The following is a 15,849-nucleotide window of genomic DNA, read 5'->3' as shown; positions in this document are numbered from 1 at the left end:
TCAGAGCCCCCAGTAACACTGTTTTAACCAGAACACTACACTGTAAAAAAAAAAAAGTTGCTTCAAATTAAAAAAAATAAGACAACTTATTGCAAGCGCTTTTTTGAGTAAACTTAACAACGGGGACTAAAGTCCACCCAACTTAAAATAATGACTTAATATCACAAGTTGTCACAACATAAATAGTCATGTTAACCTAAAAAATATCAGAACAAAATATTTTTTGTTTACTGAACTCAAGGCCTATTATCTATAAGCATACACAATTTTAAAGTGAAAAAAAGTGAAGTGACATTCAGCCAAGTATGGAGACTTATACTCAGAATTCATGCTTTACATTTAACCCATGCACACACACACAGAGCAGTGTTCATCATTTATGCTGCGGTGCTCAGGGAGCAGTTGGGGGTTCAGTGCTTTGCTCAAGGACACCTAAGTTGTGGTATTGCCGGCCCAAGTTTCAAACCCACATCCCTAGGGTTATGAGTCAAACTCTCTAACCACTAGGCCACGACTTTATGTTATTCAAATAGTCTAAATAAATAAAAGACCATAACACGGGTCAAATAACCTTTCTTATTATTGAAAGATTGTGTCCAAAGCACAAGGACATACCAAGTCTTGTATACACAGCAAAATCCCCAGTGTTAATTTAACACTCTGAGTGTGGACTCATATAAACACTGAAGCAGTGTTAAAAGTAACACTGAAGCAGAGTTGAAGTTAATGAGATAATTAAGAAGTTAATTGAGTTATGATTAAGCATTATTGAAGACACCTGATGTTAACAAGCAGAATCACAAATGAGAAAAATCACAATTTGTGTATCACCATTATAGTGTTCAGTGTTTGCTTTAGCTGGGATCTTGGCTTGTAACTTTTTACTTTTAAAGTTTGTTTGTCAAACCAAGAGCAAAAATCATTGCGTGTTGATGATTATGTTTTAATTTAATCGTTGTTTGACATGAATCACTGAACTCATTTACAGTCTTTTCTCAAAGTAAAACTTCCATTATTGATTGTCACAGCTTTGATTCCACAATGAAAAAGTCTGTATTTTCTATACATTTTGTAGGTATCTCTTGCAAGTGATTATGATTTTATTATTAAAGAATTCTAATTTTAGGCACACACAGATAACAATAATCAACGTATGAATCTCAACAACGGTGACAAACAACATATTCAGATAAACAGACCAACTCTGAACATCACAAAACTAGATACAAAAAATGAACATAAAAACAGCAAAAATAAAATATAGTTAGAATAAAAAGTTAAAAAGACAGTTCAGCTCATAATTTATTCATGCCGCAATGCATGATGGGAGCCATGGATGAGTTTTTATTGGCTACAACATGCTTTTTTGATGGTCACCGGTGTTGAGATGCTCACGCTGATTCCTGATGTCTGTGTGTCCAAGCAAAAGATTACTTTTTTCATGTAGAACTAACTATTAAAAACATGTCATACTATGTCAGAAATTCTGGGTTGCTTACTTTTCTTTTCCACTTAATTTATGTATGCAGTAAAGAAACTTAAACTCAGGCATTCAGGTCACTCTATAACAAATAGCTCAAATCACAATCAATGGCACACATGATTGTCTTTGCTGTGGTCTGTCTGTATGATATAATTCAGTCACCACAGCCACATAAAATCTAAAGATAATAACTGAAGGGTCAAGATCCCAACTAAAGCAAACACTGAACACTATAATGGTGATACAGAAATTGTCTGAAATCCACTGGGCAAAGTTACGTCAAGTAGACGTCTTTTTATGTCTTTGCAGACGTTGAAAAGACGTCCACTGAGGAGACAGAACGTTTTTATGACGTCTTTTTTAAAATGTTTTTTATATCTTCTGTACGTCCGTTATAGATGTTCACAGATCCTCCTTACAAGGTTCTGTGACTTTATTTCTGTCAGACATCTAGAGAAGCTCTTATTGAGAATTAACAGAGGTTTAAATGTTGATACTTGATTCTTCTGAAGTCACCATTGTGGTGGAAAGTGTTTGGTTTAGTTTGGATCTTGGTCCAGTAGCTTCTTGTGTTGGCTTGTTTCTTGCTGTTGTAATGGTGTATTTTAAAATGCAGTTTTTTTAGTGAAGAAAGGCCAAATTTAAGAGAGCTCCAGTGTTATCAGCTCTTTGTTGGTGTTGACTTGTCTCTTGCTGCTGTAATGGTGTATTTTAAAACGCTGTTTTTGTGGTGAAGAAACATAAAATTTAAAAGAGCTCAAGTTTTATCAGTTCTTTGTTGGTGATGAGAAAGTCATCACATAATAAGCATTTGAGATCATAAAATAAGTTTTGTTTGATACTTTTAAAAGCCACTGAGAGCAAAATACTTATTTTGAAGATGGAAGAAATTAATGCATTTTAAACAATTTGAGTAAAAAGATCAAGTTCTCACATAGAGAGACTTATAGATTTAGCATCAAAACAACGGTGAAAAACAAAAGAGCTTCATAGCACAAACTCCTCCTTATTTTCCAGCCTTTTTTGTTCTGATTGTCACCATGGATGTGATAGATATCCAAAATAATAATGTACATTATTTTTTCTACAAGGTTTCTATCCATAAAAGTTAATCCATAGTAGCAACAATACATTCTTATCTTATTTTGCTATAATTTGTCACCATTACAATCAAGATGTGTAGTATACACTTGATCTCAACTCTCGCTGCCACAATAAGAGTGTTTGATAACACACAGTCTCAACAGTAAGAAACAAGCTAACACAAGAAGTAACTGGACCAAGATCCCAACTAAACCAAACACTTTCCACCACAATGGTGACTTCAAATGAATCAAGTATCAACATTTAAACCTCTGTTAATTCTCAATAAGAGCTTCTCTAGATGTCTGACAGAAATAAAGTCACAGAACCTTGTAAGGAGGATCTGGGAACGTCTATATCAGATAAATAAAAAACATTTAAAAAAAAAGACGTCATAAAAACAGTGGACATCTTTTCAACGTCTGCAAAGACATAAAAAGACGTCCACTGGACGTAACTTTGCCCAGTGGATTAGGTTGATGTTAAAATATGCAATATAGTAATTTTCACGTAATAGTTCCTTTAAAAATAAACAAAAATGTTAAATACATGTGACTTACTGCCACAAGACTGCTAACATATTAAGGTATGATTAACACTGGATTTATTTAACATGCATTATGTACCATGTGTTGAGTTCAGAGTAAAATGCATTGAGTAAAGAAGGTAATATACAAGACTTGGTATGTCTTTGTGCTTATGCACACAATCTTTCAATAATAAGAAAGGTTATTTGACCCGTGTTATGGTCTTTTATTTATTTAGACTATTTGAATAAGGTAAAGTCGTGGCCTAGTGGGCAGGGAGTTTGACTCCTAACCCGAGGGTTGTGGGTTTGAAACTTGGCCTTGAGCAAGGCACTGAACCCCCAACTGCTCCCTGGGTGCTGCAGCATAAATGATGAACACTGCTCTGGGTGTGTGTGCACTTTGGATGGGTTAAATGTAGAGCATGAATTCTGAGTATAAGTCACCATAGTTGGCTAAATGTCATGTCCCTTTTCACTTTAAAATTGTGTATGCTTATAGATAATAGGCCTTATATTCAGTAAACAAAATATATATTTACAAAAAAATATATTTTGTTCTGATATTTTTTAGGTTAACACGACTATTTATGTTGTGACAACTTGTGATATTAATTTATTTTAAGTTGGGTGGACTTTAGTCCCCATTTGTTAAGTTTACTCAAAAAAAAAAAGCGCCTTATTTTTTTAAGTTGACAAAACTTTTTTTTTTTTTTTTTTTTTTTACAGTGTACTGTAGCAATACAGTGTAGTAAAATAAGTAAAATCGAATAATACGTTTATATTAAACTAATTAAAATAAAAACCTATCACAAAAGGTCCATGAATCTCCATCTGAAATGACAGTTCAGTGTATCAGATGAACAATTTCTTACCAGTGTTTCAAGAATAAGCTGGATCCTTAAGGACTCTACAAGGGTAAAGAAGAAATGGTTTACTGAAAAGTTCTTTAAAAAGCAGGATTTCATTTTATACCATTTCTTTAAACCAGTGTTTTTTAAACTTTTTATATCAACACTTCAGAAAATATTTGTCTAAGTTGCACCCTAATGACCAACATTAAATTTCAGCAGCGTAGTAAGCCTAACTATTCAGCTACAGCTCTACAGTAAAAAAAAATGAGGCAGTTTTATTCCTAATAAGAATATTTATTGTTGTCAACCACTTTAACATTGTAAACACCGTTTAAACATTAACACTGGACTGTGCTTACATACAGGTAAATGAAAGACTTAAAGTTTAAATAAAATTTGTTATAACAGAAGTAACATCACTGTACTGTACTTAAATGTAAAAGAAAAAAAACCTTACTCACCGATTAAATTAAAATGTATTAACATTAATATTTAATTAAGGATTCACCTGCATAACCACTAGAGAGGGGCCTCACACTGTGAACCACTGCTTTAAACAATCCTAATTCATTTTTAAATTCATTTTCATTAATTCATTTAAATTGTACTGAAATTTGCAATTATATTTTTCAGAAAACACATTGATACTTTATAAGAATAAAAACATATATAACACACCTAATGCATGGGATTCATATCAGGAAAATGTGGGAAAATATCTCAAAGACAGACAGTAACATAATTAACCAACAACACAACAACAGATGAGCATGTGTGATAAAGCCATAAAAAAATACACACACAGGTATTTATTTAACTTCTGCAGGTTACAGGTCCTTTAAGCTACCCATTTGTAAACTCTGATAACATTATACTTTACTATTTTCAAAAGATAATAAAGATAGCGATTTTCTTACCTCATTTTGCTAGTATATTTGCAGGACCTCGCAGAACACATCTGACTGTTGCCACATTCAATACAGAAAAATAAGGAGGGGAGGGGGTGGGGGGGTGGGGGGGTAGGGTACACCCCTCGGGGCCACAATGACGACAGGTCGGATGATGTGCCAGTGGTGGTAAATCACAACTAAAACATGTTTTCATTAAAATATGAATTGCTCATGAACATTAGTAATTGTATAAGGTGGCGTGAACACAGATTTAGGATTAAATATTTGACATTGTTTGCAGACAGTAACACCATCCAACCACATAAACCACATAATAAATAATCGATCTACAAACAGTTCTAAATTCATGTAAAACACACATTTATTATTATTATTATTATTGGTAAGTTAATCTATTTTATATAGTATATTGTTAATTCTACAGTAGCTTATTGAATAAGCAATCATTTAAATTACATAAGTTGTTTATTTGCTTCACATAGGCATTATATTTTTATTATTAAATATATCTCTCTTATTCAAATAATGTTTATGTGGCTGACTGTACACCTTAACCGTAATAAACAAATCGCTAACACTTTAAAATAAGGTTCATTAGTTAACTACATTAATTAACATTAACTAATAATGAACTGCACTTATACAGCAATTGTTCATCTTTGTTCATCTTAATTTCCACATTTAATAATACTTTATAAAAATCTTGTTAATATTAGTTAATGCACTGAACTAACACGAACAAACAATGAAAAGCTTTATTTATATTAATTAACATTAACAAAGATTAATAAATACTGTGACAAATGTATTTCTTACTCCTTGTTAGTTCATGTTAGTTAATACACTTTTGTTTAATAAATGGACCTTATTGTAAAGTGTATGAATGTTGTTCTCCCGAAGCATGATATCGCACATCTGACAAGCCACCTTGCGCAACAGAGAACACTCGACAACAAATTGTGCAACTGACTTGATACTCCTTTCTGTTGACACTTTTTGATTCCTCCCACTCTCGTCGGTACTTTTGCATCCGCTTTCGTTTCAGTGCTGGACGCGTGGGGGTGGCGGGGGGTATGTATCTGGGTTTGGTATCTGGAGCATAGACAGTAAAAGAATCTGAGCAGCCTCTGCCATTCTTTAAAATCGACTCTCTGCCAAAAGGCCGCCCTCCTCTGACTCTGATTGGCTGTGAACCTGAAACAAACCAATCAATCTAACGATGGCAGCGAGTATTACCCAATCAGGGGTAGAATAGGACGGGTCTTCACAGAATGCCGGTGGGCTGATCTGCATGAGATGCTGCATTGAAGACAACTCCGAAAATACGGGACAAATCCCGTCCCATATTGATTCAAAACGGAATGTGCTATTTTAATCTGAAATACAGGACGATTCCGTATTTTAAGGGACGGGTGGCAACCCTACATCTGACCCTTCTTGTGTTCACATTACAGTTTTTGTTCTCCATTGACATGTCATGACTCAAATTCGCTCAAAAATTAAAATAAAAAATCAATAAATAACAGGCAAATATAAAATAATTCAGGACTGACCGAACAGTTACAACGAGCAGCAGCTCACAGTCAGCCACCTCACTCACAAAAAGACGATCATATTTTCAAATTCAGAAGGCGTGAAACAATTCATGGTCCAGTTTCCTGAATGACAGCCAGGTTAACCAATCATGATCAAAGTAATGAAATAAAACTACCAATAGGAATTGTTTCAGCATGATAAAGCAGTGACATGTATAGTTACATAGTTGTTAATGATGATAATATTTAACATATACCTTTAGATTTTAGGATAGGTATCATGATTAAAATATTTTAAAATGCTATTAAAATAATAATAATAATCTTAAATAATTTAATATAAATAATCAAAATGTTTATTAACCTTTTCAACCATTTAGCATTAAACATTTTCAATGTTGCTTGAAAGTTAAAACAGCTTAACTTATTTCAACGTTGAAGGTTGGTCATGTGCCAGAAGTTTTTCAATGTTCAGCTTTAAACATTGAAGCAACGTTGTTACAACATTGAAACATTAACCTTTACTATTTCAACCATATTTCAATGTTGAAGGTTGGTCATGTACCGGACGTTTTTCAACCGTTCAGCTGTAAATGTTGAATCAACTTTGTTTCAACGTTGAAACCACAACTGACCTTATTTCAACCATATTTCAACATTGAAGGTTGTTCATGTGCCGGCTGGGTAATTACGATATTGCTGCTAAATTTACTTTTTTACCTTGAATGCCATTCCTTAAATTTATATTTTGATATTTAATCTTCTGAGTTCAGAAACATTGTTTAATATAATCGCTGTTCATATTTTTATTCAAAGTTCAGAATCAAGATATAGTTTTTACTCTTATATTTCTTATGATAACTGAGATAATGCTGCCAAATGTATCCCTTTTTACCTTGAATGTCATTGCTCAAATTTTTTTGTATTTAATATTTTGTTTAAATGTTTAATATGTCTGCTGCTCATATGTTCATCTATTAGGGTGTTACAGTATATGATTAGAATGTTGTCCCGGTTTTAAAATAAAGCACAGCAATGATATTTGAGAGTTTATTTTTACTTTTCAGGGAAAGTATCGAAAAATTATCGAAATCGCAATTATTGACTTAGTATTGGTATCGAAACAATAATTTTGGTATCGTGACAACACTAGTATGAAGTAGGGCTTGCATAGACTAGTCGAGTGATCGAGTGTCACGAGTGTGAAGTGAAAGAATGTAAACTTTATGAATGAAAAGAGTGCAAATCAAACACAGCATTGCTGTTGTTTCTCCGTACATCTCTAAGAAATCCGAGCTTGGCAAGTGTAATATCACCTATAATAATACATCATACACGTTCTATTGTATATATTTAAAAGGCAATAATTTAAAACTTAGGCTATGATATGATATGAATGAATGGAATAAGCAGAGTGCACTCCCCAATCAAACAGCCACGCTGCACGTCAGTCTCTCAAAAACCTATCCAGTTCTTTCTCTAGAGTAGACTAATAGTATACAGATAAATTTTCTACTTGTCCTACATGTTTCCATCTTTACCTTTTGCTGGTTTGTGCGGCACACACACATTTGTTTAGTTAAGTTCATTAACATTAAGACTCGCTTAAAGAGTTCTGCGTAATTAAAATGTGCGCATTGAATCGATTCAGTCGTGTTGAAATGATCACTAAACATTTGTCATGACATCTCTCTGCTTGCATGATAAATGTTATTTTAGAAATTAAAAATGATTTTAGTTTGTCATGACATACTTGTTCAGTGATAACTATGAAAAAAAAGATCTAACGGACGTTGTATTCGAATGCAGATACGGAAATTTTTGTGATTGTTACAGATAGAAATACTGGCTGTTACATGAAAATTAAAATATGTAATGTCATGATTATAAAGTTTTGAAAATTGACATATAATTGTTGCATACGGCTATGAATTAATAAGCATTTATTGGTTAAAAAAAACTATTTAATGTCTTTTCATTTACAGTAGCATGAACCACAAGTAGTCGAGTAATTCAAGTATTTTTTAAATAAAAAAATCGACAAGTAGGAATCAGTAGTCATGCAAATTCTAGTATTCCGGGGCGGCAGTGGCTCAGTGGTTCATGTAGGTTGTCTACAAGTTGGAAGGTTGGTGGTTCTATCCCCGGCTCCACCTGACCAAATGTCGAGGTGTCCTTGAGCAAGACACCTAACCCCAGCTGCTCCCGACGCAATGAATGGCAGACACCGCAGTCGGTGTATGAATGTGTGAGTGTATGGGTGAACGTGTGGCAAATTGTAAAGTGCTTTGGATGGCCATGTGGTCTGTTGAAAGCGCTATATAAATGCAGTCCATTTACCATTTAGTATAAAGAGATGATGAAACTCACCTGATACTGTCAGTGTAACTGCATCACTCATTTGTGACCTGCGTGATCCTTCTGTCTCTGATCCTTTACAGGTGTATTTACCTGCGTCAGACTCAGTAACAGACATGAGTGTGTGTTCCTGTTGATCACTGACAAACCTGGTTGAACCTTGATACCAGCGGTAGCTCCAGCTAGTGACTTCTTCATCATATACGTCACATCTGAGAGTGACTTTCTCTCCTCTGAACACATGTTGAGCAGGTATCATTGTCACTTTGGGTTTTGGTCTTTCTGTACAAAGACAACATTTCACAATGAAATAATATAGTAATTTAATACATACAAATAATCAAATGTGTACTTTGATACTTGCCGTTTATTGTCACTACTACTGGTTCACTGTAGTCGGTGTGATATTCTCTTCTTCGTGCTCTGCACCTGTACTCTCCTCCATCAGAGACTTTCACACGATTGATTGTTTTAGTTGCAGCTTCAGTAGATTCAGGATTTGAGTCTTTTCTCCAGAGAAACTCCCATCCATTCTGTGACTGAATCAGCTCACATCTCAGAGTAACTGAGTCTCCAGTGAACACTGAACTCTGTGGCTTAACAGTCAGAGTTGGTTTAGCTAGACCTGTCAATATATCGTCAGTGTTTTCAGCAGAAGATCACTGGTAAATCATTAGTGCATACTGATTTCTAATAAAATGCAAGAAATAAAGCTGCAAACAGGAACAAGTTTAGTGATCATTCCCTCAGTTCAGTGCAAAGAGTTCAAGGACAACAAATGTGCAAAGACCCTCAGACGTGTTTCTAATACAATCTTTACGTTAATTACCCAGAGTTTGAGCTTCTGTGCCACACAACTACATCTACAGCAGCAGTCAAAGAGACATGTTAACAATGTTTTGTTTACAGCAGTTTACAGTAAAACTCAAAATGGCAAAGAGGTCAACAATAGAAAAAACCTGGTATTAATTCTAAGAGCTTATTTAACTTATTCTGCAGAGATACATCACAACTACTTTCTTAGAGTGTAATTTGGTTATGTTGAACCATAAAAACAATCTTTTGTGAAAATAAAATGAGGAGGAGGAAATATTTTGCCTGATGATCAAGACTGCAGAAAACATCTTCCTCATTTTGAGAACAGGATATTAATTCTGTTTTTAGCCAAAATATTCAAAAGAGTAAGCACAAAAAAGACCAACACGAGTTTGGGATTTAGTCCCCAAAAAATCTGATCACTTTTTAACAACTTAAGAAGCACTTAAAACTGCTCTGGGATCTGAAACAGAGAAATCACTCATTAATAACATGTTAAACGTGTGTTTGTGTGTGTGAAGAGATGATGAACCTCACCTGATACTGTCAGTGTAACTGCATCACTCTTTTGTGACCAGCGTGATCCTTTAAATCCGTCACAGGTGTATTTACCTGCGTCAGACTCAGTAACAGACGTTAGTGTGTGTTCCTGCTGATCACTGAAAACACTGACTGAACTTTCTTTATACCAGCTGTATCTCCAGCTAGTGACTCCTTCATCATATATGTCACATCTGAGAGTGACTTTCTCTCCTCTGAACACATGTTGAGCAGGTTTGATGGACACTATGGGTTTTGGTCTTTCTGTACAATGACAATAGTTCACAATGATAAAATATGACAATAAAATAATAAAAATAATAACACAGTTAATTGCAAAACACACATGCAGGTTAAATACAACAGATTAGACTGAAATGTTGTCTTTGGCTGTTATAATAACTTATATAGTGTCTTATGAATCATCTGAAGAAATATGTTTGCTGTGTTTTGTCACTGCTATTGTTTCATTGGTTAAATTTCTTCCTCTAATCACAACACACAAATAATTTGTTAAAAAGGTGTATTTAAAATCATTATAACAAGTTTCTTTCCACAGTTAGTTTATAACAGTGTAGAATCACTCATGTGAATATGTGATGAGATTCACTCACCTTCAGTGTGTGCAGAGTGGATGCTTGAAATCAGCACTAAAACACAGAGAATAACTCACTAGAATGTGTACATGGAGCTGATTTTGTGTGTTTTACATTAGTTATATAAAGGTAGACTCTATTCTTCCGTTGCTTGTAAAACACCATCATTTTACTCTCAACTGTTCACAGGAGCGGACTGGCCATCTTAATGTTCTGCTGATTCATCGTCACAGAAACAGAGTCAGATAAAGAGATGTTTACAGCCGATAAAAGGGGCGCTAGTGCAATCTATTTTTGGTTATTAGAAACTGAAACTGCTGTATACCACAATCTTTTAGTACGGCCCGCTGGATCATTTTAGACTCGGATGATCAATTTGAAAGTATTTGAAATGTAAAGTCCATAAATATTGATTATTATTATTAAATTTTCAGTTTAATACTATCTCCAACCAGGAGAGTTTCAGCCTGTATTAATTTCAGTGTAGATAGACGTGCACTCTAATGTAAACATTCACTAACATTAGCAAATAATAAATGAAAAACACACCGTGAAAACAGCAAGATGGTAAGCAGATTATACTTTTACCAAGTTCAAGGTTATACTTTTATGTTTGGAGTGTTTAGAAATCTGTTATTTAAATCATCATCGCACCACTACACACAAACAAAGGAAACGCCAGAGTTACACTTGCCCCAGGTATCAAAAGTAAAATGCATTGTCAACAAAAAGCTAGACATAAATGTTTTCACTGAACTATGTTCTCAGGACTTCTGATAGTCCTTAAAAAGGCAATGTAAACTCTAAAAAGATACAGAAAGTCTTAATTAATAAGATGTATTAAATTTGGGGACATAAAGACATGAATTGCAATACAGATGAGTGTGTAGATGAAACTTCAATAGTCTATGATTTCTCTGAATAAACTTGAGCACTGCACGTCTTAAAGTCCCTCTCTGTGGTTAGAGGGGAAACTGATATATTTCTGCTAGTTCCGGAAGTGAAACCTGCTGCTGGCAGAAAACCCGTTTGCTTTTACAATAAACCGTCTGCTATTTTTGCTACATATTTTTAAATGTGAACCAGTGGATTGACAAAAAGCTAATGCATTATAAAAATCTAAACAATTAAGACACTTAGATATATTTCAGTAATTTAATATAATAATTAATAATAATTGTTTAAATTAATATAATAATTGTCTTAAAAGGTCTTTAAAAGGTCTGCAGTTACCCGGTTATTTTATATCTAATAAGTCCTTTCTATCTTTCCTCTTATGTTGTTTTGAGAGTGTTCTGTAATAGAAAACAGGACCGTTGTACATTTGTTTGTTGCAAATTTACAGACAGTTCAATTGAGATGTTTATTTGTTGGGGTGATATTACTGTCAACTTAAAACAACTTTTTTTTTCTGAATTAGCTTTACTGCACAAGTTTTATAGTTAGTTAGATCTTAACAAATTGCATTAATTATACTTGTTAATTATATATTATATACAAGTCAAGTCACCTTTATTTATTTAGCACTTTAAACAAAAAAGATTGTGTCAAAGAAACAACATTCATTAGGAAAACAGTGTGTCAGTAATGCAGAATGATAGTTAAAGGCAGTTCATCATTGAATTCAGTGATGTCATCTCTGTTCAGTTTAAATAGTGTCTGTGCATTTATTTGCAATCAAGTGTATTTACTATACAATATCAAGAGATCACTATATTAATATCCCAGGACACCCCTAGTCCAAATGTTAACTGATATTTATTACTCCACATGTCTGACATGAATATTACATTCATTCATTCATCCATAAAGAGACAGCAGTGATTCTAGAATCAGTTACATGTGAGAGATACTGAGTTAGAAAATACAGTAAATGAAATAGCCTATATATATATATATATATATATATATATATATATATATATATATATATATATATATATATATATATATATAACATTACACTGAGAGAGAGAGAGAGAGAGAGAGAGATGTGAATACTCAAACTGAAGAATACTGTTGTTTCAGGTTTCTAGATTCTAGGTTCATTTTGCATTCTGATATATTTCTATAGAAATCATAAGAATTTCTGTGATGGTTTCTGTTGTTTTTATCAGCAGGGTCAAAATGGGTTTTGTGATGTTAATTGCCATAAATGTGACAGAATTGCTGTAATAGTGTGATGTTGTAGCCATTGTTTGTAGTTTTGGCCGTTTTTTACTCCCTGTACGTCCCTGGTTCACAACATAGTTTTGTGTTAGTATCTAAATAAAATATGTTGTAGTCATCAAAGAAAATTATTTTTTGTTTCATATTTGTTCAAATATTATTTGTTTTGTATCATTTAATCAGTTAATTATGAAAGAAAACTGCATTATTTGTTAAAGTCTTAAAGGGTATTGAATTGAACAGCAGTATGCCAGAAGCAATGGAGTGGGTCAGACACAATTTTTTACCATTTTATAAAATTTTATACAGTCCTTTTTTAAATTAATTTAGTTTTGTATAATTTGTATCTTAATTTTAATTGTTGTTTTGTTGATCAATTATTGAATCAAAGAAATAAGAACAGGAAAAGGAGTGCATCGTGGAAAGAAGTGCGTGATCAAATGCAAACCCACTCCATGCTTCTGCAGCCTGGAGAAAAGGCCAAAATACGAAGGCGTTATAGTGAAATAAAAATATCTAAGATTACAAGAATAAAGTCTAAATATTACAATAATAAAGTTGAAATATTATGAGAATAAAGTCGAAATGTTTTGAGAATAAAGTCGAAATATTACGAGTTTTAAAAAGAAATATTACGAGAATTACTTTTCACATATTTGGAATTTTAACAAAGAAAACAGTTTCATTTAATGAGTAAGAAATATTTGTGTTTCACTTTAAAACTGATTTTGAAATCTGAGACATTAAAAGTAGGTCTCTCAAAAGCATAAAACCTATTGCTATTGGATGGCTGGTGCACTACAAATAACGAATGCAATGGAAGATATGAAATATTATTTCCAAGCATACTGTCACCGTGAGTATGACACATTGTACAATTTTTGCTAATAATCCCACATATATCTGTAGTGTATTAAAGAAGAGAGCTACAGCGCCCCCGGAAGGAATATCTATTGGGTGTATGAGCTGATGTTAAGATAAAAAGTTATTCCTGTTCAGTCTGTTAATAAATATCATATTCTTGATATTACGCTGTTTCTGCGAGTACTTAAAATTGACTCTTCCTCATCCCAGTAAGATGATGTAGCCACTCCGACACAACAATATTCAGATAAAGTCCGGTGGCTTGCAACTTCTCCGGTGCTCTCAATCCGGGACATTTACATGCGCGATAATGGCCTCACAAAATAATATAGCTAACTTTAATTTCTACTATGTAAATTAATGAAACATTTTGACTTTATTCTCATAGTATTACAACTTTATTCTCGGAACATTTCGACTTTATTATCGTAATATTTTGACTTCATTCTCAAAGTATTTGGAATTTAGTCTTGTAATCTTATTTTTTTATATTGTTTTTTTTTATCATTATATTAAAAAGAAAGTCTGATCACTAGCAGATAAATACAGATAAACTCCAGTGAACAACAAGTTAAAGCATCTGTGCAAAACAAACCAACAGAAATTATACTTGTCATATTGTTTATTAACAGAAGAGTTAAAAAACAATATAACAAAAATTGACTGACTGACCAAAACATGACAGAGTGCATTTCTTTTTCACATCCGGCACTTACTGCACACTTACTTCCTCAAGCTCATTTTTACAGATATATCATGGAAGGGCAGGACAAGAAAATAAAAATCCAGGAACACTAAGTCACTTGATCCTATTCACAATTTAAAAGCAATTAAAATCCACTGAAATACATCAAGAGAAAACGTTACTCACAGAGCACAAGAGGAAGAAGACTGAGCTCCATACTGACCGAATAATGACAGACGGTTAAAGACTCAAGACTTCCTGATACCTACAGTCAACATAATGACTCATTAAAGACATACAAACACGTCCCAAGTGCTAGAGGAAAAAAATATAATAATTTTGGCATGTGGATCTTTTTCAGAAAATGTCACACTGACTAATATGCAAGATTTTGACAAAATGTTGTCATGATTTAGTATCAAACTGAGAAGTAATATTCTTGTATGAACAAGTAAAATTAAACAATACTTTGATTAATCTTTATAGTATGGTATTAGCTGTATTTATAACTTACCTAATATTAATGAAGTAAAGAAACAGAAACTAGTGATCAGCTGCTGCTCTCACACTGGTTAATGTCACTGAGCTCAAACAGAACAAACCAAACCACAAAAATGAGCTCATGTCCATCTGTTTCTATTCTATCACACCCCTGACACTGATTGTGTTAAGTTTGGCTCTGATATATTTGTACTTCTGAACACAGAATCATATTCATACACCAAGACAATGGATTCAATGATTCTTATGTCCATTAATCTGGCTACTTACTGATTCTGATAACAATACTTTTAGTATTTTTGAAGAAAGATTTTGGAGGGAAAACTACATTTAATCGTACTGCTCTCAGCAGTCTTTTCAGTTCTTTACCAAGAGCAAACAAAAACAATGCAATGGCAAATACAAAAGTGTAATTCAATATGACAATAGTCACAGTGCAGCATGCTGTCTTTCTTGGTTCAGTAGCTAAAATTTTGTAAAGCATCCTTTTACCTTATATCTAAAGACTTTTATTGTAATTTCACATGTTTAGAGCCCTGAAAACACCAGGCTCATAAGGGTCATTTGTTCTATTTAGATATTTCATTAGTGTAACATATCTTTTAGTTATTAAGCTACACTTTTTACTCTGGTTACGTGTCAACACATGACTGGAATTATTAACTATTTCACACATAATTAGCTCACACACACATGCATGCACCACACTTATTATCATCAGTGGACAGTCACACAGTGGGATCACAGTGAGGGTAACTTTGTTGATTAGTAACTGGCAATTTAAAGAAAATTACTTTCAAATACATTTTATTGAATTGAATTTTATAAATAGATTCAAGATAGAGAATGTTGACTTGGTGTGACTTGACAAACATGGGGTGCACAAAGTATTTGTCTGAGATTTCAATATCCTTTAATGGATACATAT

General features: G+C 33.3%; 1 protein-coding gene across 1 annotated transcript in view; it reads right to left on the bottom strand.

The window, feature by feature from the left end:
• LOC113058189 (Fc receptor-like protein 5) overlaps positions 1-15,022 on the bottom strand; it is a 40,736-nt gene extending 25,714 nt beyond the window's left edge. Inside the window, exons 1-6 of the mRNA XM_026225863.1 lie at positions 14,935-15,022; positions 14,607-14,685; positions 10,721-10,756; positions 10,104-10,370; positions 9,115-9,375; positions 8,763-9,032 (exon numbers count right to left, since the gene is read on the bottom strand). Of these exons, the coding sequence (XP_026081648.1) occupies positions 8,763-9,032; positions 9,115-9,375; positions 10,104-10,370; positions 10,721-10,756; positions 14,607-14,637 (865 nt within the window). The 5' untranslated portion in view covers positions 14,638-14,685; positions 14,935-15,022. The remainder of the gene's footprint in view (positions 1-8,762; positions 9,033-9,114; positions 9,376-10,103; positions 10,371-10,720; positions 10,757-14,606; positions 14,686-14,934) is intronic.
• Positions 15,023-15,849: the final 827 nt, after the last annotated feature.

This window comes from Carassius auratus, chromosome 40 (assembly GCF_003368295.1).
Source record: "Carassius auratus strain Wakin chromosome 40, ASM336829v1, whole genome shotgun sequence".
NCBI classification, from domain to species: domain Eukaryota; kingdom Metazoa; phylum Chordata; class Actinopteri; order Cypriniformes; family Cyprinidae; genus Carassius; species Carassius auratus.
Note: the sequence above shows the minus strand (reverse complement) of the source record. Positions and strands in the feature narration are given on the sequence as shown.